Source organism: Neolamprologus multifasciatus, chromosome 7 (genome assembly GCF_963576455.1).
Source record: "Neolamprologus multifasciatus chromosome 7, fNeoMul1.2, whole genome shotgun sequence".
NCBI classification, from domain to species: Eukaryota; Metazoa; Chordata; class Actinopteri; order Cichliformes; family Cichlidae; genus Neolamprologus; species Neolamprologus multifasciatus.
The window spans coordinates 5,067,086-5,093,364 of record NC_140445.1 but is presented as its reverse complement, the minus strand read 5'-3'; the positions used below and the strand labels follow the sequence as shown (position 1 = coordinate 5,093,364).

Here is a 26,279-nt window from a genome sequence, read left to right as displayed (position 1 = left end):
AGGCAGACTTCATTTTATTACAGGATGAGGAATGAAAAGGAAATTAAACGTTTTAGTATGGGAGGACTCAACTTTCTCACAATTAAATACTTATGACGCATTCACAGTTTACACGAAATATCCGGGCCTACTCCAGCATCCATACAGAGCTTATCTATGCACAATAACAGATTATTAATCACTGCTTACTTTTAACATTTAATGTGCTAGCATTTTTACATGTAGATACAGCAGTGTGTGTTTAAGATTTTCTTAAACAATAAACATTCCTCTCGTTGTTTCTGTGGCAGTCTTTCGTATCGTTTATAGTTTCTTTCGTATCGTTTATAGTTTGCTGCTCAAACTACAGGCTGACTATGAGATGCTGGGACACACTGGCTCTTACCCTGCTGGGAGTGAGTCTGTGGTGGGCTCTGTGGTGCTGTTGCTGGCCTGCTCTGTGCTAGAGGTGGTGTTGGAGCTGGGCTCCACTGAGGCAGCTGGACCCAGGGCTTCCTGCTGACCAGGAGAGGGGCTACTGCTGCTGCTGCTGGCAGCCGGAGACCTGCCCGAAGGGGAAGATGGAGGAGGCGTGTGTAGGGACACGCCGCGATTGTTCTCCAGTCCATTAGACGTCAGCTCAACCTTATCTGAGAGAAGACACGGGCGGCAAGAAGCATAAGAAAAGCTGGGAAGATGATGTGATGCGTTCTTACAGTCAATTAAGAAATTACGGTTTAAGAGTGAGTGGACTGATGGTTGCATGAGAGCTGATTTGGGACCAAGAAAGACAAAGAAACGTTTTTTGTTGATTGGTCGATTACAAGTAGCTGAAGCATCTGCTGTATATTACTCAGCTACTCTCTTTTCCCACATTTCCTTTCTCTCCACCAGTGCTGTCAAATAAAGGCATTAAACGCTTCCAATGACCTTTAAATTAAATGTTAAGTTTGGCAATCTTTAGACGGTAACACAATTTCAAGCTTCAAGTTTGGCATTTGCACTTGGAAGGTGTTTCTAATTCCCCAAAATGAGTGGGCGATCCTCAGGCTGCAAAATAAAAACAAATCTATCTGCCTGTGAGAGAATCACCGAAGGATGCACACATACAATGTTGTTATTGACTGAAGCCCCTGCAGTAGCCTTTCAGCATATTTTTCAGCCTGATCATTTCGATAAGTTGCTTAATTTAATAATTTTGTTTACTGTGTTGAACGTCTTTCAAAACTGTGACACTACGCATATCTAAAACTGTCATGTGACATATTTAGGAGTGGATAAAAACTTTTTGGATGTGTACAGATTATTTTCACTCCAGCTCATCTCCTCATAATTTTTTTTTTTTTTAAACTTCTATTTAAAAAAAAAAATTTTTTCACAAATCATGGTCACAATACATAATGGAAACGTTGCCATTATACACAAAAAAAAACAAAACAAACAAAAAAACCCAAAAACAAACAAACAAAAAAAAAAAAAAAAGAAAAAAAAAAAAGAAACCCCCCCTCCCTCCCCACCCGAGGCTCATGTAAAGAGAAACAAAACAAAACAAACAAAAAAATGTATGTCACACATCTGGAAAATACGTTTTTATATAGTCAATAAATGGGTTCCAAGTCGCAGAGAATTTTTGTTGTGATGGGAGAACTCTGTATCTAAGTTTTTCCAGTGGTAAAAAGAAAAGCACCACCATCAGACTTCCAGTGGAATAGATTAAGTCTACGGGCAAGCAATGTAGCAAATGCTATGGCATTTTCCTGAGATTTACTCGTTTTGTATTGAGATGGCATAACTCCAAAAATGCCAATGCGGAAATCAAGCACTAAGTTCTGCGCACTTATATGAGATAATGCTTTAAATATATTTCCCCAGTAATTATCCAGGTTCGGACAAGACCACATCATGTGGCCCTCATTTGCTGGATTATGTCCACACCTGGGACAGGCAGGATCGACTTCTGGGAAAAATTTTGAAAGCCTCTCTCTTGTATAATGAAGACGATGAAGAATTTTAAACTGAATTAAACCATGGCGAATGCAAAGGGAGGAAGTATGTATACGATTTAAACAAGATCTCCACTCATCATCAGATAAATCCACCCCAATGTCTTTTTCCCAATTATTTTTAGTTTTTTCCCAAGTAATAGGCCTTAAGCTCTGTATCAGTTTGTATATGACGGAGATTCTCCTTTTGCCAAAAGGATCTATTTCCAAAATGGTATCCACTTGATTTTTAGGAGGTAGGTACGGGAAAGAAGGAAACAATGTTTTTGCAAAACTTTTTTACAATTTAGTTTCAGGAGAAACTTTTAACACCTTTGACGCTCTGATGAGAGATTACAATATACCAACCTCACATATGTTTAGATACTCATAATTTTTTTTTATCAAATGTATTATCTAGAAAATGGTCGAAAGTGTGAAAAATTCTTGTTATCTCCTTTATGTTTCTACTTTTTCTGACCTAAAGTCCAAAATTTCTCTCATTTGTGACAAAGTAAAACTTAAAATCCATTAACAAAGCAGGAAACTGTAATTTAACATTGTGTTGCCCTTAAGGCATTTCTCTGAATAAATAGGTTCATAAGTTTGAAATAAATAATTCTAAAAAGATTTGCCATTAAAAAATTAATATGTGTTGTTAAAATGAATAATTCATGCTTTACATACGTTTTAGTTAAAAGGAAAATATCGCTAAAATGTATTTCCTGTTCTGGCGGGGCACTTCCGGTTCCGGTCAAGCACTTCCGGTTCCGGTCAAGCACTCGGTTTTGCTGAGAAACAGGCTCCTCATGCTAAAGGCAGTATGGAGATGTAATCAAATGCCATCTACTCCGAATTATCAGGCTGGAACGCCGTAAGTTACTTTATATGACAGTTCATGCAGATAGCTTTGGATATTAATGTATATTTTGCTAACATGAATGTTTTAGTGAGAGTAATGCACTTTATTGATGTAAACATGCTTCTGCCTGTTGAGATGGAGTTTATTTTCTGTCATTTCAGTTTTCACCACATGTTCATGGAGACAATTAAACAAGCAGCAACTAAACTCCAGGGTCTTCATTTGTGGTTTAACTCGGTGTCACCAACATCCTCGTCGAAAACACTACAAACATTTTCCATACGAAGCATATATGCTGATTAAATTTCTGTAAATAAACAGCTGAAATATTATTTTAGCCACATCTACCATTCGCTGTGGCGTGGTGTAACGTGGTTATTTTCTTGGATGCTCCCTTTTAAAAGCTTCCTCGGCAGTGTAACCACATAAATGTAAAAACCCCGCGTTCTTAAACTGTGCGTGACACCGTGGCGAGGCGAGCAGACTTTGCTACCTGCGCTGTTTCCGGGGCTGCCGTGACTCTTAGAGGACTGCCGGCGAGCAACGGATCCGGGGATCTGCTCCTCACTCAGATCCCCATTTGTCAGAGAGCTCCCTCTGGAGTCCCCCGGGGACTCACCCTGCGAACCCCCCACTGAGTGCCTGTTGCTCCTGAAAACAGAGAAAGAAAAGAAGACATATCAACATCTGCACTTACTTTATTCACCTCGTCCTTTTATATCCTTTGTTTTGACGACTCACAATTCAACCACACACGCAGAGGTGTCAGCTGCTTTTCCTCTCTGAACACTATCATATTTTCCCCAACGCTAAATATAACTTTGCTTTTCTGACGAGAAAGAGAAAAGCACGATGGCTTGCCCCCCCAGGACCGAGGAATGCTGGGGCCGAGCTTGGACGGCGATCTCTAGATTCAGTTGTTTACGCAGCTCAATAAGGAGAAGAACTAACAGTGCAGTGTGCACGTCTGCATGTTTTTATGACCATGTTCGTGCAATGGGAACACTTGAGAACAGCATAAGAAGCCTCTCATCTTGTCTGTTGGTGGCATCTCTTCACATGCAGTATAGAGATGTTGACTGCCTCGCCATGACAGCAGCGGTTTAGGCTCTTGGCTGAACTGTGCTTAATGCCCCCCACAGTGTTTAGAGGGAAATACCATCTGACCCCATGCACTCCCGCAGCAAAGCTTGGAAATAAATGCAGCCTGCTCCACTATTTATTATCTCGCTACCATTCTAGCCAGTGAGAGCTGCGTCTGAAACCACACTTTGGGGGGGGGGGATAACATGCTGGCACTCTGCATAAGTTCTTCAGTCGACTGTGCTGGCAATGGCTTCCTCCACTCGACCCTTTTCTTCTCTTTTCTGCATTTATTTTGATCACAATTACGCCTGTTCTTACTGCACCACAACATCTGCAGACTTTCTAAAGCAGTGGGATTAAAGAAGCCTTTTTTTTAAGGCATTTTTGGTTTGTTAGGCTATAAAGAATCACAAAGTCTTTTAAAAATATGACTTCTGGAAATAAACATTAAGACAGAATAATGCTGAAATGATGGCTTTTATAAATACACTCTATTATTCTGGTGTTCAGCTATTCAACAGGAGATAATCATGACTTGTGTTTGATGTTTTGCTCGCCTGATCTGCCAGAAAAGTGAATCTCTTTGGAGTTTTATTGCCTGTTAGAAAAATTGAGCTGATTTTTATTTTTTTTATTTAATTTTTTAGACATAAGCTATAACTTTAGCTTATCTAATGCAATATATCCCGCAGGAGATGCCAGTACAGTCTACAGTATTCCCCACATAACTCATAAAGAAGCTCTAATGAAAGCTGGCTACAGTATATGCACCTCCTTTTGTATATCTTGTTATATTTCATGTTATAATTTGGAGATTTTATAAGCCTAAATGTCACTGTTCATTATGACAGTCATGGAGTTATGACAATTAAGAAATCCCAGACTTTTGGGCCGACTGCCCTGCTGCGTCACCCCAAGCTCTTCAGGAGCTGGAGAGCAAAACAACAATATCCCGCGACGTGCCCTAATAAAATAATAAAATAAAATATCAAATTTCCCCTAGATGACAGCAAGCTGTGCAGATCCAGGAGCCCAAAGTCCGTTTTATGCAGATGCCAGATGGTGGGAATTATTACACCGTGACGCAAACGCAAAAATTTGGGAAGGGGATAAATGATCCCCCTTCTTGTGTGGAGAAAACCACAACTAACCACCACATATGTTGGTAGAAAAAGATTCAGTCTTGAACTGAGCGATTTCCCAGAATCCCCCGTTACATGTGTAACGGCACAATGAGTTGGATGTTAACCATAGTTTTACTCCATTCTTAAAATATTGTTGAAGCATTGTTGAGGACTGTAGCCAAATCCTAAACAGTCGCAGTGTGTGCGTCTGTGTGTGCGTCTTTTTGTGCGTTTTCTGACCTGGCCTGTGACCCCGCTGTACTGGGAGTCTCCTCGCTCTGTGTCCTCCTCAGGTTGGGTCTATCCGACTGAAGTATCTCTGCAACAAAGACCGATTACATCATTAGTGGACAGACATACACACTGACACATCCACATCACGCTCCTACCAGCACATTAACAGTTCAGCAGTGAATCCTTGACTAGATAAAAATTAGTCAAGTCTCCTTTAGCTTGTGACAAAACAGTGACAGTTCGGGCTGTTTCTGTCTCCTGCAGTAGACAGCCCTGTTACTATAGCAACCCAATGCAGTCCAATAAAGAAATAAAAGAGAAGGATGTAGAGTCAGGTTTGGTTTTATTCACTAAACAGTCACAGGGCCAAACAAGTGCACGTGCAAGGTTTCTGAAACTAAAAATGAGGACGTGTGAAATTAATTTAGTGTACTATTTAATTCACGCAATATTTCTGCAAGGTTTAACCTCAGACACCACTGTTTATCTGCAGGAAATGTTACACTTGGTTTTAGGGGAAACAAAAAATTCCCAAAATGTGTAAAATGTCCATCTGCATCTAAAGGTCAGAGGTCACTCTTTCGATGACGCAATGTTCACATTTTGGACAGAGAAGACAGATGGTTTGAACGAGGAGTAAAAGAAGCCATCTATGTCCGCTGTGAAAGAACGTCTCGGATGAGAGGTGAAACATCTTCAAGGAAACTTAAAGCAGCGGTCCCCAACCCCCGGGCCTCGGACCGGTCCGTGAGTCGTTTGGTACCGGGCCGCGAGAGTTGAGGCTCAGGTGTGAAATGTATAGTTTTCAGGGTTTTTATAGGTTTTTCAGCGTTATTTTGTTATTGTTTTTATCGTTTACTCTGTTTTCCTGGGTCTTTTCACGTGTGTTATGAATAAATTTTCTTTTTTTCGGTACCGGTACTAGTTTTATTTTGTTGTATTTATCCGCGACACCTTAAAGGCCGGTCCATGAAAATATTGTCGGGCATAAACCGGTCCGTGGCGCAAAAAAGGTTGGGGACCGCTGACTTAAAGAAGTCCAGATGCTTTTCTTTCCAAGCTTCTCAGACTATGATGACCTGGATGACTGAGAACCTTCACAGACATAAAATGTCGCCCGGGCGACCGTGGCTCAGGGGGTTGGGAAGCGTATCTGTAACCGGAAGGTCGGCGGTTCGATCCCCGGGCTCTCTGTCCTGGTCGTTGTGTCCTTGGGCAAGACACTTCACCTACCGCCTACTGGTGTTGGCCAGAGGGGCCGATGGCGCGATATGGCAGCGATATGGCAGCCTCGCTTCTGTCAGTCTGCCCCAGGGCAGCTGTGGCTACAACTGTAGCTTGCCTCCACCAGTGTGTGAATGTGAGAGTGAATGAATAGTGGCATTGTAAAGTGCTTTGGGTGCCTTGAAAAGCGCTATATAAATCCAATCCATTATTATTATTATTAATGTCAAATATACAGTTAGAAATGTTATATTTTCCATAATAAATACACTATAGTGAGAACTGGGCTCACATCTGTCAATCTGGACCAAGTGACAATCCTCAGGGCCGGGCCCAAATGAAGCAAACACATACTATAATCATCAAAACCTGCAGTTCCTCCAATGGCCACTGGAGGCTGGCTCTAAATTTGAGACAATCCCCATGGACTCGTATGAGAAAATGTCCATTTTCAGCAATTAAATAAAGAGGTTTACAACCTGGTACTAAAACATTGTTTTTCTTCTTTATAACGGCTGTACAGGGATAGGAGTCTATAACTGACAGTTGTGCTAACAGGCAGCAAATCACTCAACTGAACCTCTGAATGGTTCAGATGTTTGATCTGGACAGAAAAAAAAAAGATGCATGGATTTTGGATGAAATTATCGCAATAATTATAAAACTATACAAAAACTGCACAAAAAAAACTTCAGTTGCTAGTAAACTATATATATCTAGCGAATGATTCCACATGGTGATTCTCCTTTATGAGTAAAGTTTGCAGAATAAACATCATGTTGCATTCAATAAAAACTTAAAAGTAGTGAATAAGACCGTAAACCCATCAGGATGTGTTCACTTACACCACACAGTAAGAGAGCCAAGCACTGTTCACAAATGAAAGACTTTGAGTCGCCCCCTGCTGGCCATTATCAAGAATGCAAGATCAAGGCACTTCACATTAGCTTCGCTTTACAGACTCTGAAGATACATCTTGCGAACAATCCATGTTTCCTATCACTTCGTTACCATCGCTGATAACAGGCGAAAAAATTTCAGACAAATTAACTTTTTAAAATCACACTTTGAAGCAAGTATTGACAATCCTGGCTAAAAAACTCGAAGCAAACTCAGTTCAGCTTCCCTAACATCATCATTATCAGTCCCAGTGTCTTCTATCGTCTCACTATGAAATTTGTGGTGGTTACTTGTCCCCGCATCTCATAGCTGTACAGTAAATGAGAAAGTGCTCATACTGAGGCTTTGTGTGCACAAATAAAGCAATAATGAGATCCATATAGACCTGACACATGTGGTGGTGGAAGCACAGTTGGCGGTTTAATAGAGACCATTCATGCTTGTATGTATCGAGTAGTCTGTGCTGTGCGGTCCTGGCGGTGTGAGGGAATGTGTGACTATACAGTCCCAACTGTGACTGAAAGCCACAGGCCTGTAACGCGCTTTTCATTAACACTCACTTTCTCCTTTACACACCACCTTCCTTTGTGCCGTGGGCACGAAAGCCTCATATGGCATCCATGTTTACACATTTACATATCCCGCTATCTAAGGTAAAGAAAACAGGTAATGTCTCACTGACTCACATACTTGCACACACACACACAGAGCACTGTTTTAGAGCTATGAAAGAGCTTCTTGTGAGCAGACCTGGTGGACATACAGAAAAATAAACAGTGGTCTTGAGGAGAAACCATTGTGTCATAGCCCGCTCACTGAGTTCATCATCCCCCATCCCGCGTAATGGTCCAATTACTGCTCTGGTGTGTGTCTGTCTGAGGTGTGCCTTCTCAACATCTAAACTTCAGTGAAAATAACAGAAGGCACACATTTCAGTCACACAGCTGCTATGGAGAGACTGGAAGCTTTGGCTTACTTGTTTAACCTCAGTGTCCACTCGGATTAGCCCCTGTGAAAGAGAACACCTTTGATTTAAGACGGCAATAAAGGAGGTCGATTAGGCCAAGCCCAGAGGTGTTCACTGATGTTAACAACAACACAAAATGAACACACTCACACAACTTGCGGCCAGGGCGACAAATGAACTGATTATGACAACACTTAGATGAGGGTCTACACCAGAGGTATTAAAGATAAGGTTCGGGGCCAAGAATCAGCCCAGCAAAGACTCCAATTTCACCCACTGGACAGCTTTAAAAATATGAAGGAGTGGACCTTAAACACAGTTAAACCTTTAACTGTATTTGTGGTCTTTTACAGCTTTTCCTATTGATAGAGACACCAACCCCAATATCCTCATTTGCCACACATCATACTCCAAGGCAATTAAATAATAGATAAACAATAAAATTACAGAAAAGCTGCAGTTTTTCCACAATTTACTACAGAAATGTATGTTTGTTTAATTATATAATTAAAGGACGTTTTTAGCAAAGGACTACAGGGACCTTTTCTGTAATTTTACACATTTATCATGTAGTTTCATGCTTCAAAGGCCCAATTATCAAAGTTTGATGTCCCTGGTCTACATGAAGCACCGGGGAGACGGTCATCAACTGGCCATTTGTTATTTGTAATGATGATCGTAACAGGTCTTCATTGCATAAAATTTCATTGCAAATGGAGCTTATTTTTAACCTGTATCGTGATATTAGGATTTCTAAGTAACTACAAAAACTAGGGATGCAACGATACCAATTTTTACAAACCGATACGATACCGATACTTGGATCTGAGTACTTGCCGATACAGAGTACAAAAATCGATACTTCTACCACACACACACACACACACACACACAAATGCAATGAATTGAAAGACAGATTTTATTTTATTCTCTGCCGATAAAAAATAAAATCTTAATAAAAACGACCACAAAAAAATTTCAAGTGAAAAATAAGCACTTCTGTTAAATTATTGCAGAGTCTCCACATTGTAATTTAACTATCACTGAACTATTGGCACTGTCTCGAGCTTTCAGAATAATAAATAAACACTTCTGTTTGGAATAAAATAAATACAAATTAAGTTTGAGAATAAAATAAACTTTTAAATTATTGCAGAGTGTCCATATTGTAAACAAACAAACAAAATAACAAAAGTATTTGGCATTGATGATGATCATCAGTCCACTGCGCCGTTAAACCGAGGACTGACATCGCACACACACTGCTCGTCTTTACCTCTTCAGAAAGTTTTGGCACCATTATCTCTCTGATGTGTGGGCGGCTGGGAATTTCATATCGCAGCTCGAGTATGCTGAGAAGACGGTGCAATCCTATGTTTTCCACGGCCGGCATTGGCTGGTCATCCAGAGCGATAAAATGAGTCAGAGCCTCTGTTATTTTAACTGCCCGTGGATTTTCTCGTGACATTTTTCATCGCTTTTCCAAAACCTGAGTTAAAGTTGGCTGTTCCGGTCCACACTGCTGACATTTTGTTTAGCCTAGCTACAGCAGCCTCCAGTTTCTCTTTTTTATCTGGAGCTGCCAGTCTCACTCGTCTAACCCTGTGCCTGTTTAGCGCAGGATGTCCCCCTAGTGGCCAATCTAAAAAACTACAACAAAAATGACAAGCCACCCTCTGATTAATGAAATACGTTGGTATCGGTTCATGGTATCGGTTAACTTTTACGAGTATGAGTACACACACATTTTACAGTATCGGCCCCGATACCAGTATCGGTATCGGTGCATCCCTAACAAAAACAAATGTTTGGGAAATCTGGTTTGTGGACATGAGCAAAATATTGGCTTTTTAAAACCATGAAATATCGGTACTGGTATCGGTCTTAAAATCCCTACACTGCCTAAACTCTACATAACAAGGAACAGGGCTCGCAAAATCGCTAGCCCGACGTCCCGGGGCTAGCGATATCTGTGGTCGGGCGACCAAAATCTATCTCAGCCCAAAATGCGCAGTTTGTGTTTAACTAAGCATTTATGAAATCACTTTAGCCACACCACCCTTTAATATCAGTCCCCATATATAGACATCATTGGGCAGTGACTGGGATTTTCACATCACATAGTTTTGCATTTTCTTGTGGATACATGCTATACCACAATATATACATCTTCCAGTGACACTTTTGGCTGAATTTCTGTCTCACGCTCTTAATGAGTTCCACAACTCTGGCACATTTAACCAGTTAATTAACACAGTCTAGCGTGACGTCCCAGTGTTGACCAGTGTTAGTCAGTGGGTCGGATAATCTGAGGGTGTCTGTGCTGCGGTTTACATGTGGCTCCTGCTTCTGTGGGATAGGAAGCTGTGAGTATGTGGAGTGTGTATGTACGAATCTGACAGTTACAAAGTTTGCCAAAAGTTGAAATATAAGGGTTTGTTTATGAAGCCCACCACATGCGTGCGTGTGTGCGTGTGTGTCAGAAAAGCTGCCAGGGGAAGTGAGCAAACCCCCAAACTAACAGAGCTGCGTTCAGACTAAGAACACAGAGCCCCTTGACATCACCAGAAGTAACACACTCCCACCTTTATGCACTTTGTATATTCAAGCAGCTCACATACGGCTGAGCGCACACACTCTGCAGAATGTAAAACACATGTGCGCTCACACACAAGTGCAAAAACCCCAAAACAAAACAACAAAACCCCCACACATCTGCATCGACACTCAGGAGAACATAAAAAACACACACAAAGTCAAGTGCCTCGGCTTGAAACCCAGGATCTGGAGGGCACACTTCAGGCCTCTCCTCCCCCTGAAACACACACACACACACACAGATTTGCATTCAACTTTGTCATCGCTGCCCCTGCAAGCTTGAAGAGGAAACCCCCCCCCAACTCTCGCTACCATGCACACTGCTCCAGGATCACAGAAGGCGATTGTACTACTGAGCTGCAAGCAATGAGACTCAATTACGCAATTCTCTGCAACAAATTAGACAAAAGCGCTCCTGATGTTGGTGATTATGTGTGTGGAGAGGCTGCAGATAACAGAAAACTGGGGGGTGGAGGGCTCTTTTCGTTGTACGTCGACCTTTGACCTGCACACACGCTCAAATTACAGACGCACGCTTGTTTAACTGCATTATGAGGGCCTCGTTTTCACTGCATTCATTCGTTTATATCCAGAAAATGGTCTTACTTTAAAGCATGGTTCCACATTTTTCCATAAACGCGCTCACTCGCTTCCACGCCAAGACTTTGGTGAGAAAATCAAAGTCAAAAGAGCAGCATGCAAGCTTGGCTTTGTATCACGACTACTCAATCCTGAGATGTTCCCACTAACCTTTCTGCAGCCCGCTCTAGCTGCTGGATGAAAGGATTATCCAAAAAGTCAAAGTACTCTGTTAAAGATCTGGATATTCGATTTCTTTTTCTGTTTATTTTGAATATGACAACACTGCGTTTAGGTTGTGCCGTTGTTAAATCTTTTGCACCCAAATATCACACAGACTGCCTGGACTTATTTTGTATTTTGGGCTGTAAAATTACATAATAATTCTCACCTTTCAGGAACCATCTGAACTTTCTCTGCAGGTCAAAATGGTTAAGGAGTTACAGTCATGTGAAGCACGCGTGATAAAATCTAGGCCGAGCTGATTCTTGTGCCTGTGTTCAGCCAACAGTACCTTGTGAAGGTTTTGTGCTGTCGTGACAAACAACATATCTCTGTAAAGCCTGTCTTTTCTTCTTTTGGAAACAATCTGAATTTTGTCTGTAGCACAAACGGGAACGGACGGACGCTTGTAGCATGGGCTGATAGTTTAAAAAAGCATTATGGGATAGTTTGCAGACTCCTTGTTCTTTATGCAGAAAGTGTTTTCAATCGACGACGGGTCTGCAGAGCAGTTTAGTAAACTGTTTTATTAGAGTTATGCTGTTGGAAAATGTGCCGAATATGTTTAAGTGTGACTTTGCAGAAAAAAGCAAGACTTTCTTTTAGCTTTAGATAGCAGCTCCATAACTTGTCGTAATTTTTATGGACAGGATTTCTAGGCGCAGCCAAGTGGCGGAGGGCTTTCACTTTGGTGGCCTCAGAATCTCATCTCTGATTTTTGCGGATGATGTGGTTCTGTTGGCTTCATCAGGTGAGGGCCTCCAGCTCGCACTGGAGCGGTTCGCAGCCGAGTGTGAAGCAGCGGGAATGAGGATCAGCACCTCCAAATCTGAGGCCATGGTTCTCAGCCGGAAAAGGGTGGAGTGCCCACTCCGGGTCGGGGATGAGTTCCTGCCCCAAGTGGAGGAGTTCAAGTATCTCGGGGTCTTGTTCGCGAGTGATGGGAGAAGGGAGCCGGAGATCGACAGACGGATTGGGGCTGCAGCTGCAGCAATGCAGACGCTGCATCGGTCCGTCGTGGTGAAGAGGGAGCTGAGTGTAAAAGCGAAGCTCTCAATTTACTGGTCGATCTACGTCCCTACCCTCACCTATGGCCACGAGCTGTGGGTAGTGACCGAAAGAACGAGATCGCGGATACAAGCGGCAAAAATGAGCTTCCTCCGAAGGGTGGCTGGCCTCTCCCTTAGAGATAGGATGAGAGGTTCGGCCATCCGGGAGGGGCTCAGAGTAGAGCCGCTGCTACTCCACATCGAAAGGAGCCAGCTGAGGTGGTTCGGGCATCTGACAAGGATGCCTCCTGGGCGCCTCCTGGGTGAGGTGTTCCGGGCATGTCCCACCGGGAGGAGGCCCCGGGGCAGACCCAGGACACGCTGGAGAGATTATATCTCTCGGCTGGCCTGGGAACGCCTTGGTGTTCCCCCAGATAAGCTGGAGGAGGTGGCTGGGGAGAGGGAGGTCTGGGCCTCTTTGCTTAGGCTGCTGCCCCCGCGACCCGGCCTCGGATAAAGTGGATGAAGATGGATGGATGGATGGATGGATAGCAGCTCCATAACTTACATATACACATGTAGTATCAAAAGTGCCAACAAGCTATAATAAACTTTGCAGTGAAACTTCAGCTCCCTTTGAAGGCCTCAAATCCACATGGGGAAAAGAGTTGGGTGTCAGATGAAGTTTGGGATTCAGTCCTCACTCTGGTAAATTCCACATCACTCTGCGCTCCCTATTACAATTTAAAGTATTTCGTAAGTCCACTTACCTAAACCCAAATTAGCTAAGATTTATCCTGGCTTAGGCCCCCGCTGTAATAGGTGCGGGTCTGATGATGCCAATCTCACCCACATGTTTTGAATCTGTCCTGCCTTGCCAAATTTTTGGTGAGGTGGAAGGCTGCTGCCCCGCCCACCTATGTTCAGTGACTTGCTGATCTCATGTCATGTCTTAGGCTACGTTCACACTGCAGGCAAAAGCGCATCAAATCCGATATTTTTGACCCTATGCGACCCATATCCGATCATGGTGTGACAGTGTGAACGGCACAAATCCGATATTTTCAAATCCGATCTGGGTCACTTTCGTATGTGGTACTGAATCCGATACATATCCGATGTTTCAGAAAGCGACTGCTGTTTGAACGGTCAAGTCGCATTGAATCCGTCTTTTACGTCACCGACACAAGACAGACGCCAATTATCAGCGCCGGAGAAGACATTGTGAACGCTTCCTGGCCATCCCGTGTAGATGTCAGTGAAACTGTTGGGAAGACAACGTTGGAGAAACGTGAACATTTTATTTGTTCTGTATAATCTGCAGATTCTGACAGAAATCTGCAACTATCCTTTGAAGCACCGCTCCTCTAAAACAGCAATAAGGATAATTATTAGGTTATTTACATTATTATGTAAATAACAAAATAACTTAAAGCAAAAATTGGGAAACGTGAAGTCCGAAGTCTTTATATTAAGGGCCATCTGTCAAACAATACTGTTTGCTCTGGGTCTAAACAGAGCGCATTGTGTGTGACGTCTTCTTTTGTGCATGCGGGCCGCTTTGAGCGTTCACACTAGAGCGCGTTTGCTGTCGCATTTTATTTGTAGTGTGAACGAGCAGACAAAAAAATCGGATTTGATCAAAAAATCGGAATTGAGCATCAAGACCTGCAGTGTGAACGTAGCCTTAGTCTTGAAGTCTTTGGAAGGAAAGGTTTTTGTCAACATTAATCGGCCCTCCGAGTTTTGGTGTTCTGTTAACTTTCTTTACCTATGAGGAGTTCTGCTCTGTCTTCGATGCAACCAGTGTTTATGTTTCCATTTCTTTGTATGTATATCTTAATAAAAATATTTCGAGTTAAAAAAAAAAAAAAAGTGCCAACAAGCAATGCGGTCTGATAATGATTTTCAGTTTCCTGCGCCCTGAGCAGTGATTTTCACTTCCACGCGAGGACACCAAAGATGACCACCGTTCAGGATTCTCTGCATCTCTTTGATTTTTTAGTTTTATTTTTTGTTCATTTTGTTGCAACACATATCGCTGCATCTATTTTTCTGTGCTGAGAAAAAAAAAAAAAAAAAAAACCACACTGTTTGCATTTTGAGCGAATCAATGCTGGGAGAGCCTCCAGCCCACCCCACGACCCTGAACTGGGGAGGCAGTTAGAAAACAAAAAAAGGATGGATGAATTGTTTCATTGCTGTTTTTGTACCATTTTCAATTAAACTCAGAGTTTATAGAATTTGCAGATGATTGCATTCTGCTTTGATCCACATTTTACACAGAGCACCAACCTTTTTGGAAACTGGGTTGATGTTGTATCCAGAACAAATAATACACCAGAAATTGATTCTAATTATCTTTTAAAAGTCAGAAAATTACAGATAAGTCCACAAAATATTAGCGGACAATGTTTTTCCTTTTTTCGTGAACTATTAGATTCATTGTGTCCACACTGATTTAGTGGAATTATTCATCTGATGCTAACTGTGATGAAGTCCTGGCATGTAAATATGGAAAGAGAAACAGCAGTGACTTTTGCGACTGTGTCCTTACAACTTAAAAACGCTGTGTATGATTCTTATGCGCATTTAAATCCAAACAATTATCTAATCACAAAAAAAAAAGCCTCATTTACAGGATTTGTTTTTCCATCTTGTCCCTCTCGGGGAGATATATGTTACAACAGCATGCACACACTCGCACACCTCCTCTTAACCTCTCTTCACATCTGAACAGTCACAAAGAGACACATTTACGCAGCCCATGCTGTGGCAGGCCTCAGGCCTCACTGCTGGCAGTGTTCATTCAGCAGGATACACTGCGGGCTCTGTGTGGCGCTCTATGAAGCCTTGTGTGTGTGTTGCACAGAGAGAGGAGATGGATGGATGCATGGAACCTCGCTATGGCTTTAAGAGCAGATTAAGAACAGCGTATTTGTTTAAAAAAAACATAGACCCAGTCTTTGCTTCCAAACCATAAAGGAAGGCAAAATGTTAGTGTAGTGCTTGGGAGCGGAAAATTCTGTTGACTGAGAGTCAATAAGTGTGTGAAGTGTTTGAAATCCTTCCTGGCAAACTATGGAATCGTGTTATATTGGTTTGGGAATAGCAATACATGAATGTGAAGATAAAATATTAACCGAGGCCACAGTTACACAGTGTCATATATTCTTTTAATATCATGATTTAAGTGTAACGGTCTTCTTGTTTTGTTATTCTTGGCCGGACAGACAGACTACTGGGACACTATTTAAACATCACCTAAACTCTCTACTAAAAACAACAACCGGCTTTGGTGAAATGAATAAATACTCTCTAGTCTAACTTTACAGTAACTGTCATCAGGTATGACATAATACACCTGAAGCTAGCCAGTGCATAACAAATATTTTATCCAAATTCTTCAAAACTGTTATCTTTATACAGTTAAAGCAGATAAAAGCAATACAGAGAATATTTTCTGCTGATCCAGCGCTTTCTAAACCTCAAAGTGCTCTCAGTGAAAAATAACAGTTACTAATGAGAAGACGCCTGAGTCACCGGGAATGTGACGGCAGAAGGCGGACAGAGCGCGCAGATGTTTTTGGCAGAAGCGAGCTGGCACAAGGGCAATAAAAGGAAATTTGTTGAGACTAACAAGAGCGTAGCCGCTGCTGCCGCTGCTTTTTCAGACACTTTCATTTGTCAGATATACGGCCTGGAGGCCAGGCCCTCTGCTTGTCTTTGGAAAGTGCGAAAATGGCAGAGGTGGTGGTCAATTTTTAGACTTTTTACTGTGTTTTGCACCAGGAAGCATTGTGTTCCAAGACATTAAGACAGCAGCTGTCAAAATCCGGTGCAGAGGTGTGATACAACATCAATTTAACAGCCTTCATGACATTACCCATGGCCTGCTGTGCCACTGGAAGGATGTTAAAACATGTCAAAGTCATGGAGGCATGTCAGTGCTTCTCTGACTTTCAACACCAGCTCTTTTTCTAAGTGGAAAAAAACAACTTTGCACACTAAGACACCTCCAGCTGTTCATCGTATGTGTTGTGAGGATGAATCCTGAAAAGCTATGCTGTTTACACTGCAAAAACTCAAAATCTTACCAAGTATATTTGTCTAATTTCTATTGAAAATATCTCATCGCACTGGAAAAAAGACACAATCAGCTACAGAGTAACATTTCAGTGAGATATGGGAACTTGATTTTAGTGCATCTTGGATCTGAAGAAATTTCACTTGTTCCATCGGCAGATTTTTTTCACTTATTTCAAGCAAAAATATCTTGTATACGTGAAAAAAATGATTAATTAAATTCTATTATCTAAATATTTAGAAATATCTGAAGCAGCACTGAGATGAGAGGTAGATCAGAGGTAAAATGCTGACCTTACTTTGACTGCTGCAAAGGAGACCAGGTCAGGTCACATCACTGCATGTAAAGGAGGCAGGAGGAGGCCAAACTACTTGTCAAAATTAGGGCTGCCATGATTAGTCGACTAGTCACGATTACGTCGACTATCAAAATCGTCGACGACTGATTTAATAGTCGACGCGTCGTTTGAGGCTTTGTTTAGATCCCAAAAGACACAGGAATAAGTTGTAGGATTTAAGGGTGTAATAACGGACTGAAACAGAAGATGGCAGCACTGCATGTACAAGGATGACAGCTACCTCCGAAGAAGAAGAAGCTGTGTCCCAGAATTCATAGCGCGGCCCTGCTCAGTTTCCAACAATGGCGGCAGCTAGTTAGTTTTAATATTACTCTTATTATTCTTTCTGGGTCACAAAATAAACGTTTAACATATTTTCAGGCGAGAATGTAGCTGTGTAAACCTCAAATATCTGCTCAGTTTATCAAGACACCACATATTTTCAAAAGCGCTCTGACGTTTCGGAGACGTCTGTTACCCACTAGCTCGATAGCTAGCCGGGGGCTAGGCTAACTAGAGCCCGTGAGAGCACATACCTTAAACACTTAAAGCTGTAAGCTAATAACAGTTTTATAAGAGCAGATGCATGCTGGTGCAATAAGTTGTACGTTTTACATCCAATGGATGCATGATCTGATTAGTCAACTAATCGCAAAAATAATCGGTGACTAGTCGACTACCAAAATAATCGTTTGTGGCTAGCTAATGAAATCTTCCTTCATATAAATCTACATGAAATTACCATCAAATCTGACTTTTTCTCCATAATTTACGCCAAAGCCGAATATGGCCGCTTTTGACAACGCACTTTAGATTTAAAGACTAAAGAACATGAGCAAACATGTGTGTTGCCTGTTAGATAAAATAAGTGTAACACCTCTGGTCAACACATTAAAAGGTTATCAAAATGATCCTGGTTCTATGATAGACGTTACTTGGAATTACAGCTTGAATGACTGATGGTGATTATACTATAAACAATATAATCAATATAAACATTAAAAGAAACATTATGGCATTTCAGACATGACAAACACAAGCGGTTAAATACTTTACATGGAAATAACAGGACATGGAAAGGTACAGTGCTATTACTGCTAACATTAATATAATTAATAAAACTGCAAAAATGTGAAGAGGGAGCAAACACCTTCGCTGTCGCTACAAAACATACATCCATTTAATGCACGCTGGTATTTCCTAATGAAATAAGTGAAAAATGTCACAGTATAGGATGTTCAAAACATCAGTAACAACTAGTTATTGATTACTCACACCTACTCCAATCCAATCCAATTTTATTTATAAAGCACTTTAAAATACCCAGCACAGGAACAAAGTGCTGTACAGAAAATAAGTTAAAACAATAGAATAACAGAAAACAGCTAAATAAATAAATAAAACACATAAAACATAAAATTAAAACAGCCCTATATTAAAACAAAAACAAGATAAAACAGCATCGAATCACCTAAAAACAACTAAAATAAAAAAAATAAAAAACCAACATCTCACGTGATGTCAAAGGCCAGGGTAAAGAGGTGGGCTTTCAAGAGTGACTTAAAAATAGGTAAAGAACTGGCCTGTCTAATCTCTAAAGGAAGCTCGTTCCACAGTTTTGGAGCTGCTACAGCAAAAGCACGATCTCCTCTAAGTTTACGCCCAGTCCTGGGTATCTACTGACAAAGGATGGAGTCTGCTGGTTAAAGTCTACAATACTTAAACAATTCCGATAAAAAAAGCAACAATAATTTAAAAACAATTCGATAATTTAAAGCAATTCAGTTATTGAAGCATTTATTTTCAGGGTATTCACAACATTCATGCTTCAAACCTGCAGTAAAGGTTTACTCGGTTTTTTGTGTAAGTGTTGCTACATAGCAGAACACCATCACACCACTGTCTGCTGAATCTTAAAGTTTCAAGCTGAATCTTTTTGCAGTTAAACAAATAAACTGTTTCTAGGATTAAAAAGACAAATCAAATGCAAAGTTGCATCAGTCTACCAAACCTTAAGGTTCACCTTCACTATTCCTGCTATTTTTAATTGCACTATGAAATGAGGTTACGGCTCCCTGGAAACGTTTGTTATCGTCCTAAGGCCTTCTCCTGCGTGGGAACCAACAAATATTTTAATTTCCAAAGGTTTAGGCAGCTGCGTAGAGAACTCAGTGACTGTGGGTTGCTGAGACAAGGTTTCGGGAAACAGAGTATTTATGAAGCTTTGAAATTTGAATCACCTCCCTAAAAATAATTAGAGTTAAATTAACTGAGGTTAAAGGTGCTTTTTGGACACTTACATTTTTTAAAAAGAGAGAGGGAGAGAGAATAAAAAATAATCTCGCTTAAATGCTGAAAACAATGTCAGCTTTTACTTGGCTGTCTTTAGTAAGACTAAACACAGTAAAATGTTAAGGCATGCTACTGTACAGCCACAGCATAGAGCAGGAGGCAAAGTAGGCCAGCAAAACATAGAAGGCTTCCAGTCCCACTGTTTTTAATAAACAGTGGTTAAAGTACTTTTAATAAAGTAAGACTGTTAAGCAACAATTCATCTGATTCCTGTCAACACCCACATCTGTAAAGTTATCCAGATGTGGGTATCTTTAGACTTATTTGTTGATTCTCAGTAGACCATCTAAAAACTAATACAAATAAAAGAGAACAATCGACATTAGATTAAAACAGCATTCGGCTGTTACAGTGTCACCACATAAGCAATGTACCAACAAGCTCTCGTGTCACCATGACAAAAAAACCTCCACTACAGAACATGTCAACAGCAACTGTATTTAACCTGAGAGCAAAGAGGGCAAGAAGAAGCGATTTAGACTTTTTTGAACCCTTTGGCTTTTTCCAGCACTCATTACCAGGGCGGCGAGACGCACAAGCATCTCTCTGTACAGATATATATCTGTGTGTGTGTGTTTGCTTTCTGGCAGTGCTACAAAATATTAAAGAGAAAGAGCAAGGGGAAAGAGGGAGAGGAGGAGAAAAAGTTTAATACTGCGGTGTATTCTGTACTAATAAGCTGTCTGGGCTTCTGTGGGAAACTGTCTGACGGGTGTAAGCTTTGCCATGCACTTCTGTGTGCTTCTTCTACATGTTTGACTGAGAGCTTTCTTTGAATGTGCTGCATGTTATTTCATTTTTATATTGTGCACGGTGCAGCTGTGAGACAAATCTTCACATCTGTGGTGTGAATGCTTTGCGATGTGCTTTTCAGGTCATTTCTGTGCGATTACCTTTACCCTTGTGCATGTGTGCGCGTGCGTGTGTTTGAGAGATAAAGGCAGGACTCACTGTCTGCTGCCGTGCTGCCGTTGGGCAGCGAGCCCAGATCAACAACCATGCCGTCCAGACAGACGTTGAGCTCGCCTCCTGCTACAACCGAGCCTTTGTTCTCCGTCTGCAGCACCAGACTCAGCTGGACGTTCTCCACTAGAGGGTGGAAGAATGACAGACACACAGAGAAAGAGGGGATGAGTGACTGAGAAGGCAGAGGGACAAAGGAAAATGGACATCCTCTGTTATTGCTCTAACAGAGGAAAACAGCGTGAAGTCACCGAATACCAAAAGCATTGTTTTCCAAAGATGTCGTCCCCGTTTCACTTGGAAAACATTCTGCATGTTAACAGATATACAGAAGGTGTGACTGATCCCCTCACACGTCCAGTGTGTAAAGTTGTTTTTAATTGCAGTATTTACATGAGGTAAGTCGTCTAGCTGCCAGATTAAGTTCCACACTGCACGTATGCACTGAATCTGCCCAAAGCTTCCTGCTTGGCTCAGAGGCTTTGTTTTCACATCCACTTTGTTTTTGGTTTTGGGTTTTTTAAAATGGTTTAAATGCTCAAACCATTTCACAGTTAGAGAGGAAAGACTAACATGGTTTGGACATGAGGAGAAAAAGAGAAAGATCTCAGAGGAAGTTCATGGATGTATGAAAGGAGGACATGCAGAGTAGTTGGTGTGACAGCGGAGGATGCTAAGGGTGAAGGAAAAAAACATCCTGCTTTAAATGTTTCTCTAAGATATTTAAGTGAAAGTTATATATTGCAGCTTTATTTCATTTTAAATTAGATGAAGGGTTCAGGCTTTAAGAATTAAAGCTCTTGAGCATGTACCGCTCCCTTTTTTAAAGGACAGGTGTGGCATTTCTTCATCATTGAGCTTCCATCATATCTGGAAGCCGTCGCTGTGAATCCAAAACACAGCTGCAGTTCAAGTATAACTCCTCAGACTTTAAAAATAAATCCATCGGATATAACAGGAACACTAGTTTAACAGGAACATCGGTGGACACAATAAGGAGCTTGGCAACATGAAGACCCTGACGTCCAAAGAAAAGAGAAAAGTGTGCATAATCACAGGATCCTTTTTACGGTAAAAGGTCTTCAGAACATGTAGCCAAGCACACAACGCTCTCCAGGAGAAAGGCTTAATACCATCTACACTTAAGATAAAGACCGGGATGGGAAGTAGGCAGTAAACAAGTGTCTATCAGGCGCTCAAACACAAATGGCAAATTAGACTTTGCCTAAAAATTGTTTACAAAGTTATCTGTACAGATGAAAGCACGACAAAGCATTTCATTTGTTCAATTACATCTAAGAAGACCATGTATAAGATATAAAATGTCTGTAATAATGTGTCCTTTGATATTTTTGTTAGAGAGTGGGTACATCTTTTAAGATGAGTCGCAAAGGGAAGTTCACTCAATGCAGCTTGAATGTGCAGGCTCAAGCAGGAGACGCCTAAGGCCATTGCATCCTAGTGCTCAACAACCAATACAGGATAAGAGATCAAGATAAGCAAGATCCATCACGTATGGCACCATCTTAGACATACTTACATTACAGTCTTATAACTCTAGACTTGTCTGACTCAGTCAAATATGTAAGGGTAAAGAATATTAATCGCTTACAGAGGAGTTATTTAGCAGTAACTATCAAGCCAAAAGTTACAGAGCACTGAAATCTTTTCCGAGGAGTTCATAACAAAGTTAAGTTAAGCTTAGCTGGCAATGTGCCACCATCACTGAGGCTACTGAAGAGCTCTGAGACATCCAATCAGTGTTACTGTTCAGTTTAAGTGTGAATATCAAATAAAACTCTCAGTCTCAGCACTGTTAACAACAGTTATGCACATTTTTACTTTGAAAGTAAAAAGAAAATTCAGGTGTTGTGCCAGTTATACATCTGCATGTCTTACTTCACTAAGTGCCTCTGAGTGGATGAAAACCACAAGCATGTGAACAAGGCTCTGGCACCCTTGGTGTTAGTTAGCACATCGTTCGTTAAAAGAAACAACTTATTCTGTAAGCTTGAGTACTTTCAGTTTTTTGCCAAATCTGCTGGTGATAAAGATTTTTTATTAGTATAGTGAGCTTCTGTCAAAGTGGGTTAAGATAAGCTGCAACAGCCTGATTAAAATAACTGACAAGTAACTATCAGAACTTCAAATGCTACAAAGAAAAGTAAGAAAAATTTAAATTCTATATATTCCTTGCAAGGCCTCGGCCACTGCGTGTAATTTTTAAGGTTGTTTGATCTAATCTAACTACTGCACATGGATTTAGAGTCGGCATTTTAGTCTCAGAGTCTCAGCAGCCTCTCTCTGACCGTGTCTGTCGTGTATTTACAGCAATATTTTTGAATTTCCTTTATAGCGGTTGGTCGTGGCTTACATCAGCGGTCCCCAACCCCCGGGCCTTGGACCGGTACCGGTCCGTGAGTTGTTTGGTACCGGGCCGCGAGAGTTGAGGTTCAGGTGTGAAATGTATAGTTTTCAGGGTTTTTATCGGTTTTCAGTGTTATTTTGTTGTCGTTTTTTATCGTTTACTCTGTTTTCCTTGGTCTTTTCACGTGTGTTATGAATAAATTTTCTTTTTTTTTGGTACCGGTACTAGTTTTATTTTGTTGTATTTATCCGCGACACCTTAAAGGCCGGTCCGTGAAAATATTGTCGGGCATAAACCGGTCCGTGGCGCAAAAAAGGTTGGGGACCGCTGGATTACATGATGATGTAATGAAGTCTCTGGAAGACACAGAACCTTTCTGTATATGAATGTATGTCCTGTATACAGACTTTAAATTCCTTATACTGCTAATAATTTTGGTTACACGAAAGCAAACACTGTTTGGGTACGCTGCATATCATCAGAGTAATTCTGACACTTCCAAGGAGGCTTTGGACTTTGCATCCAATGAAATTCACCAGGGCTGTAATAAAAATGCCCAAGTGCAATTTTTAGGTAATTTCATTTACTCAAAGCAATATAGAGAAAATTTATTTAAAAAAATTAAATAGCCAGGAAAAAAACAACGAGGAAAAATGCACAAACCTCTGTTGAGTAAGGTAGAGAAACACGTACAGCGAAATTGTGCTCGACATGCATGGTGACTCCAAACTGTGTGTGGGTGTTTGTGTGCGTTTTTTTCTTACTCTTGCCATCGTGCGAGCGCAGCGTGTCCAGCAGGTCTATGGTTGCGCTGCCCAGTAGTTCCTTTCTCAGGGTGTGGCAGCTCCACAGCTTCAGATCCAGACGACTCTGTGGCGTCACATTACTGCAAAACGGCATGAAAAATACATCAGCTACAAATGCTTCTGCTTACAGCAGCTGCATTTTATTATTGCATCCTGCTCTTCATCGTCTTTAGCGACGGTACGCAAGTTCTACCTCAGACAAAATGTTTTAAATAAGCTGATGGGAAACACCTACAACATCTCGATTAAATTTTATCTGTGTTAGAGCACTACCACGACAGCAGTACGGTCCGAACACTGTCAGATGCATGCAGTTAATTTAATGTTGAATTGTTTTAACAATAAAACGTGCTGGTGTGGTGCTCACTCACAGGGTGAGGTCTTCGTTCCACTGCAGCTCAAGGTGCCCGCTACGTTTGCCTGTTTTTTTGGTTTCACTGGTGAGGCCGTCTGCAGTCACCTCAACGAAGGAGCTCAGCCGAGAGTGCCGGTTCGGCAGCTTTGGGGACTGGGGCTTCGCCGACACCACTGCAAACACACACACGCACGCATAAAGCATGTAACGCAGTGGAAGAACACATCTGTGGTTGTGACAAAACCTCTGCCAGCAGTGCAGCAATTTATGGCAACAAAGGACAATAAATGTTAACAAAAAAGAAGCATTTCTTTTTTTCATTGACGTTTAACTGACTGCAGCTCTGATAAGAAAGAGAGTCGGAGCTGATCAGATCCTCATGTGGAAAACGACCGTCTAATCACACTAAAGAATTTTAGTTCAGCATCAGAACACTTTATCAATCCCTGCAGAAATTATATGGTCACAGTTACTCCAAGACAGCAAGAACAGCAACTACCTAAATTATATTAAATAACAAAATATATTACAAAGTTACAAGATGTAACAAAATTAGCTTACAAATAGTTCTAATATTATAATAATAGTTCTAATAAACAATTATTCCAGTACTAAATATGACACAAAGACGACCTTCTTATTATACCGACATCCTCTGTAAAGGATGTTCAGATCGTTAGTGTGTGTGCACTGTATTACGATGGATGAACTGAACAGCAGGAATGACTTCCTGTGTCGTTCGGTGATGCATCTGCCTCACTGAACAGCTCCTGTGACTCGCCAACAGTGGGTGAGCGGGATCGTCCAGCACTGTCCTTTTCTTGGACAACATCCGCCTCTCCGACAACACCTTAAGGGAGTCCAGCTCCATCTCCACAATGTTACTGCCCTCGTGGATCAGTTCATTGAGCCTGTTAGCATCCGTGACCCTCAGCCTGCTGTCCCAGCATGCAACAGCATAGAGGATGGCACTAGCCACAACAGACTCATGTAAAATCCCGAGCGTGTCCAACAGATGAGAAAAAGCCCCAGAAAATACAGACGCCTCTGACCCTTCCTGTAGAGTGCAGTGGCGTTTTTATCGTCAAGGCAACACCCTTCTTTTTAAATCAGACTGACTGGTGATTGTATATATGCAGTTTCTTCATCCAGGTGACCATGGTAACTAACGCTAATGCAGCAATGCTTCCAAAATAACTGGCCAAATAAGTCTTTGTAGGAGTGTTAAGATGACTGCCAAGAGGCGATGTGTACGTATAGGATTCTGGAACAATCCTGATTTTTATGAGATTATTACATAATGAATAGAAAACAATGTGAAGCAGCGCGGTGTACACTACCGTTCTGGTTCTCAGCGGTGCTGGAGTTAAAAGTTAAATAAGTGGTTCAGTAAATTGGACAAATGTTACAGCGTACTGCAACACCCTAACAGAAACTCCTTGGCCTGTGTGCACTCCTGCATGTATACTGGCTGTTGTGAGTATTTTGTTACACGCTGTGTGTCACGGCCTGCTCAGGATGGATTTGAAGTACACAGAGTGTATCAGACAAATACAAACTTTGCCCTCTAGTGGAAGAAAGAAAAACACCTTCAGTGTCATTTTCATTTATTTAATTTTTATTTATTTAATAAAATGTATTTAATTTATTTAATTTTGGGGGAAAAGAATTGACTGACCACAATAAAGCCTTCATTTAAAAAAAAAAATAAAAACAATAAAATCCAGCCAAGGAACCAGTGCAAAGTTCACTGGGGGAACATTGTACTGGTTACTTATGCTCCATTTAAGGTGGAATGAGTATTTGAAAGTAAAGAAACTTTTTGCATTTACTGATTTCAAATGTTTTTTTTCTCTTTTTAAAAATTTTTTATTTGGAGTGGGGTAAAAGTGTACATCCGGACATTGGCGAGCTCAGAGGCTTGGAATTCTTGCAGGCCTGCTGAGACTCTTGCTATCGCATGTATCGGTCCTCAGAGGAGCTGATTTCTTCACACTGAATCACAAAAATCACAAGATTGCAAACTGAAGAACATGCTGACTAGCAGCGTCTCGCAGAGTGCCTCTGATCAGGACTACCGACTGAAAGAATGAATGTGACAGATTAAGGTCTTGATGCATTCTCAATCATCCAGGAAAATAAATCTCCAAAAGTTGATTCTGTTCATCTGGACGTAGCATTTTGTGGGAGAAACGTTTCGTCACTCATCCAAGTGACTTCTTCAGTCTCAGCTGACTGCAGGTTTCCCCAATCTTATAAACATTT

General features: G+C 41.3%; 2 protein-coding genes across 3 annotated transcripts in view; both read right to left on the bottom strand.

Moving 5' to 3' along the window:
* Window positions 1–26,279, bottom strand: part of LOC146513572 (uncharacterized) — a 77,525-nt gene that overhangs the window by 28,037 nt on the left and 23,209 nt on the right. The window lies entirely within an intron of this gene.
* The window catches only part of wwp2 (WW domain containing E3 ubiquitin protein ligase 2), an 84,647-nt gene that overhangs the window by 50,173 nt on the left and 8,195 nt on the right, over window positions 1–26,279 (bottom strand). For both annotated transcript variants that reach the window (XM_085168682.1, XM_085168683.1), the window contains exons 3-8: window positions 24,031–24,187; window positions 23,618–23,739; window positions 20,474–20,611; window positions 5,274–5,352; window positions 3,317–3,474; window positions 386–629 (exon numbers count right to left, since the gene is read on the bottom strand). In XM_085168682.1, coding sequence (XP_085024808.1) covers window positions 386–629; window positions 3,317–3,474; window positions 5,274–5,352; window positions 20,474–20,611; window positions 23,618–23,739; window positions 24,031–24,187 — 898 coding nt within the window. The remainder of the gene's footprint in view (window positions 1–385; window positions 630–3,316; window positions 3,475–5,273; window positions 5,353–20,473; window positions 20,612–23,617; window positions 23,740–24,030; window positions 24,188–26,279) is intronic.